Source organism: Saccostrea cucullata, unplaced genomic scaffold (assembly GCF_032062105.1).
Source record: "Saccostrea cucullata isolate Sc308-1 unplaced genomic scaffold, CSIRO_AGI_Scuc_v1 ctg5499, whole genome shotgun sequence".
Classification (NCBI taxonomy): Eukaryota; Metazoa; Mollusca; class Bivalvia; order Ostreida; family Ostreidae; genus Saccostrea; species Saccostrea cuccullata.
The window spans coordinates 61,764-67,763 of record NW_026938353.1 but is presented as its reverse complement, the minus strand read 5'-3'; the positions used below and the strand labels follow the sequence as shown (position 1 = coordinate 67,763).

The 6,000-nt window shown below is 33.1% G+C and overlaps 1 protein-coding gene across 1 annotated transcript in view; it reads right to left on the bottom strand.

Annotated features, from left to right (window-relative positions):
* Nucleotides 1–482: 482 nt before the first annotated feature.
* LOC134250026 (neuronal acetylcholine receptor subunit alpha-6-like) overlaps nt 483–6,000 on the bottom strand; it is a 29,364-nt gene continuing 23,846 nt past the window's right edge. Inside the window, exons 2-4 of the mRNA XM_062732363.1 lie at nt 4,131–4,379; nt 3,876–3,944; nt 483–509 (exon numbers count right to left, since the gene is read on the bottom strand). Coding sequence (XP_062588347.1) covers nt 483–509; nt 3,876–3,944; nt 4,131–4,379 — 345 coding nt within the window. The remainder of the gene's footprint in view (nt 510–3,875; nt 3,945–4,130; nt 4,380–6,000) is intronic.

The following is a 6,000-nucleotide window of genomic DNA, read 5'->3' as shown; positions in this document are numbered from 1 at the left end:
ACATTCTACCTAAAACTAGCTTTTTAACAATTCTCTTGTCTGTTGTCCAAGTTCGACAAATACGTTTGAGGAGGTATTCGAGAAAGTTCCCAATGTTCCTATTCCTGTGATGTATATTTCACGTTTATTATATCCCTCGCCAGAAAAGTGGGAGGTTATATAGTAATCGCTATGTCCTTCCGTCTGTCTGTTACGCTTTGGGGTACCCATCTCCTATCCGCAAATCTTCTTATACCACTTAGAGAAATTTAATGAAACTTTCAAAGAATCTTAAGTTTATTACATATTACCATTATGCACCTCCTATTTTACTTTTTGATCTGACACGTATGGGTTTAGCGAAATATGGACTTTGCCATTATAACCATATGGGAGGCAAGGGGTATCATTTAGTGAGCTCATTGCTCATAACACATTTACGTCTAGTTTCTCTTTCAATTTGGGCGTTAGGGTTAATTTCCTGTCCAAAGTAAAATTATTATTCAATTTATGAAGCTTCGACATCCCACCTGAAAAAAAAAAATAAATGGTACAGCACAAAGTGTGTAGGATTTTATACCTATCATTGCCCCAACGGGTGGTTACAGACAGAAAGAGAGAGAGTTCAATATACAAAAGAATAAATAATAATTATACGTATTCAACCAGTGTCAAGTATCCCTACCCTACCTTTAAAATTATCTCCCAAATTCACCTCAAGAAATTATTTATATATATATATATATATATAAAAAACACCAGTACCTAGACTATCAGGCAGGGATACTGAAATCTCGAAATACTTCCTGTAACAACATAATTATAAAACAGTTACATTCCTCAAAATGCACATACTTTGTGGTGGGAGTGACACATTTCAAAAAAAAAAAAATCTCAAAACTCAATTTGGCAGAAATCTATGTCTTCCAAGAATATTTAGATAACGGTCATGTCAATTATTTTTGTATGCCCCCCCCCCCGTCCACAAAATCAAATGCCTAAATGTAAATATGAACTGGGGATGGCCTTTCTCCGTGTGTGTATGTGTTAAAGAATGTATAGATGTACACATAAAAATTTGTATTCTGGTTAATTGTTTTTTAGATTTGAAGTAAATCATTGCCGTACATCAAATTACTTGGTTTAGATTTGAGATTAGTACTAAAATAATCAGTTATAATTGATAAATGAATTTTGCGACGCAAATCAACTGCAGACTATATACATGACGTCGTATAAGATGTATGTTAGAAATACATGTAGATAAACAATTCACAATTATAGCTTATGAACATCAGTTAAATTATCCCCCCCCTTTCAGCCGCGCAAATACCAAATAACTTCTCTTTCCACTTGTGATATTTTCCCTGGCCAAAATCTGATCGGCACGGACTAAATGTATCGACATGCTAGTGTGTACGTAGAAATGACAGTGTGTTTACTATTGAGTTTGTATGGAATTTATTTTTTTTTGTGATGCATATTTCAATAAATGGAATTCAGGGTGTATATCACTTGATTTGTGCACATCTTCGAACCGATGCAGTAACCTTATTACCAGGTATGGGTACGTTTACAGCGTTCGAGGCGTTTTCTCGATATGCATCAATTGCATAGGACCTGCAAATCAAAGACGTTGGTTGTTTTGTTCCATTCAAATGATATAATTTCAAAATGTATTTGCAAATTTTATTGCTTTTTATTTCAAGTTTATTCTGCATAAATTGGCGCACTGTAAAAATACGTACTCATGCATCTAAATTTCTCTTCCAAACTTGCATTTTTTTTTCTTTTGATTCAAATCAATAATCATTCAAAAATATTATATTATTATGTTGTTTATTTTGTTTTTGAAATGTCTTGATCACCTCATGTGTTCTCAAATGCTTTACCATCGGAGATGTGCACAAGTCGATACCCAATCCAAAAAATCATTCAAGAGTAACGAGCGCATTGGGGTATACATCGTTACAATGAGACAAGGTATCTGAAAGAAATATGGCGGAATACGGCTATAGTTGGAATGAAACAAGTCGTACATAGATGAAAATGTTGCGTTTTTACGAATTCATGTCAAGTTTAATTTCTGATTTATACCCTCACAATTTTGATGACTTTTTTCTTGCGCTCCAAAAGGAATTTGCTTCCTATGGGTCTGCTGTATTAATATACTAGTACCCAAAATATAATTTTCAAACGTAATGACTCAAAAAAATAAGATGTGTTTGTGAAACACAGGTGCCCCCGCAAGGCAACATAACGATGGTTAAGCTTTCTCAAATGCAAATCAAATATGTTGGTTCCTAAAGTAAGGCCTTTTCACAAGCAATACAGATGTGAAATATAAAACCCTAGGACCACCTTTTCAAGGGTTACGACCAAGGTTAACATTTTTAAAAGTAGGACAAACTCTGGGTTCAAGGTCTAGGTTAAAATATGTTAAAAGTAGGTCAATATCAAGGTCAAAATTGTTGATATTGAATGAAATGTCTTCTCACAAGGATTACATATGTGAAGTATGAAAGCCCTAGCCCTTACCGTTCAAAAGTTATGGCCAAGATGAAAGTTTTTTCATAAGTATAGACATATCCAAGGTCAAGGTCAAAAGGTCAAAGTTGTTGGTACTCTTTGAAAGGTCTTTCCACAAAGAATACATATCTGAAGTATAAAAGTCTTGGTGTTTACTGTTCAAAAGATATGACCAAAAGAAAAGTTAATAATTTCTCTGTAAAAGTCGGTCATCTTCCGATGTCAAGGTCACATTCGGTGATACCTTAAGAAAGGTCTTGTCGTAATGAATACACATGTGAAATTTGAAAGTCATAGCTCCACTAAATCAAAATTTATGGGCAATGTTAGAGTTCTTGCGGCAAACAGAGAGACAGACAGACAGCTAGACAGACGGACGGACACGACAAAAACTATATACCCCCAGAACGTCGTTTACGGGGCATTCTCAATAAATATAAATGTTGCACAACCAGCGACATTAGAAGAGGTATTGTTCGAAAATACTTTGTTATTTACCGTATTACGCTGATTTCCCTACTTTAGGCCTAAAGTTAATCACATATACTGGATTTAAAATTTCACAACAGATTAGCAGGTACTGGATTATTTTTTTCTATTATGGATTACCTGCAGCGGTCATTGTAACTTAAGTCAACTACCCGTAGCCTGTTCAGCGACCTTTCTCTGCTAAAGTGCAAATGCACCCAGTTCCAATTTCTGAGGTAGTTGACTTTCCTAGTCAGATATACTTACTGAATGAATTTTAATTTAACACCTTTTGACTTTAAACCTAAGAAATAATTCTAAAGAGAACGTACTTTAATGTATTACTATTCTAGAATCATATTGGATGATCACATTTTTAAAAATTCTATTCTACATTGGATATGGCTCCCGGTGTATAGAGGGTACATTCAATATAACTCATTGATGCTCACATCGGCATACAAAAACTTTCATCATCACTAGTATTCAATTTCAATCTGAAGAGGCATAAGAAAAAATAATGGTCGTTATAACAAATTCTAGAGATAGGATAACCCAAAAGGAGAAAAAGTCTATTGCAGATGAAACATAGCTCCAAGTGATTTCTAATTCGTATTCTCCTTCTTCCATGTTTTCCTTATCTTGATCTTGCTTCAGTTTGAGAACTTCCCCGAGAAGCATCCTAATTCTGAACCGTTGAGGGGTTCACATCAGAGACGTCTTTCTGTTTGTACCAAGGAGCGATATGCTCTGCCTATTTGCCTTTTAGAGGACCTGTGATGTAATCGAAGTTGCAAAGAAGTAATTATGAGAATTAAAACAGAAACTATTAGCTGTATTATTAAACACATGCTCAAAATGGAAACGCTCTCCGAATTTATAGGCAGTTCCCCACCAACCATAGTTAGGAAGACAGCAAACGTAAGAAATATGGTTACAGCAAACCCCATCTTTTCACCAGCATCGACGGGGATGAATATAAACACAAAGAGATTCAAAATATTTAGTAGGATAATAGGATGAATCAAATTTAAAACGTAATACAAAGATTTCCTACGAAGATTTATAACGAACGTTACATCAGTCTGGGAACTTTTCGCATCCGTTGACGTCATTTCCCAGACGCTGTTTGGTACTAATTCATTAAATCCAACTTTAGCAGCAGATACTGTCAGATTTATTTCCCATCTTGTGTAACTCCAAGTTTCGAAGACAATATTGCAAGTCTGTTTATCGAAAGGATAATTGGATATATCAATGTCGCATATGGACTCAAATACCATATGGGGGTACCAGTGGATAGTGCCGTCATAGTCCACAAACACATAGTAGAATTTCCCACCGAGGGGCTTGAATTCAGTGAACCCATTCTTCAGAACCAGGTCAGGTATCCAGAGGTCATTCTACAAGAAGGCAAAGAAATATATTCAATTTGAATTTTTCGATCAATTCAAAACTATTCAAAATTGCGCGAATTGGAAAAAAGTATTAAAAACACACTTTTTTCGTATAAAGAACAAATACTAGTAACAAGACTCATTCATTGTCGACAAGACACAATTGTAACATTGCATATATCATTTTTCATGAAAAGGACGTTAAAGCCAAAAATATCATCTAATGAGGTACCCACATGAATTTATTATAATGTAAAATTTTCTTGTATTACATACAATATATTATAACTATATTTATTATTTTATATTATAAAGAGTTTAAAAAACAGAAGAGAAATGAGGGTTCTGTCTGCTTTGTTTTTTATTATAAACAAGTTAGACTTGAACTTTTAGACTTTAGAAAAGCAATACCATTTTCACCAATCCGCCAAATTCAATTTCATATTTTGATGTTTAACTGACCTAATAGACGATATTGAACAAGTAATTTACAAGTAATAATTTAACTGTGTGACAAACGGGTTTGATTTAGCTTTTTTATTATGAACTTCCCTACAAATACACATGTACTAATATTTCTACATCATCTGCATATCGGATGGTGTTTATGTTTCTCGACTGATTCGAAGCGCATGCGTACGCTTTACACACGAGAAGCATTTTAACTGAGGCAATCTACTGACTTATATGTCAAAAGGATTTCTTCAACAACCCTCGTTAAAGCAGTGTTGGGGTCAATTACAATTACTTTAACCTTTTATTCATTAAAATAACAATTAAATTACTGGCTTTTATGATATGAAATTAATTAAATACAATTACTTTTCAAAAGTATTTAATTAAATTACAAATTACCTTTTTTTTTAAAATTGTTATAACCCTTTTTAATGAATATACAGAACTTCATTAACTTGTATATAAATTCAGCCTTTGCACAAACAATACAAGAAATAATATGCTATAGGCATTGTGTATCTTTGTGATTTAATTTATAACTTTTATTTACAAAACATTAAAAAGCAATCCGAGATAATTTTGACGCAGTTTCTTCCACACAAACATTCACGTACACAAAAGATTTCACGGCTTATGATATTTGATTAAAAGTGATTTTGATAGAGTAAAATAAGTCGCAACTGTTACCCCTCAAATAATTGAATATTTCCTTTGACTTGAACATATTGAGCATAAATAATACTTGTAAAGAACATAACTTTGTCGGATACATTTAAATTTGTTTATAAAAATCTTTCGGATCTTAATTGTACGGAAGCCCATTAGTGCCAACCTGTATATATAAAGGAAAAGCAATATATAAAAGCAAACTTCGATATATAAAGGAAATGCGATATATATAAACAAAACCTCGATATATATAAAGGAAATGCAATATATATAAACAAAACTTCGATATATATATATATATATATAAACAAAACCTCGATATACTAGTATATAAAGAGAAATGCGATATATATAATGAGAAATGCGAAATATATAAACAAACTTCGATATATATAAAGAGAAAAATTTCCACCGCCTGACCTTTAACATGTTTAATGACCTTCATAACAACAGAGGCTTCGCCAACATACGATAAGCAGCTCCCGATATAATGTTTTGTTTG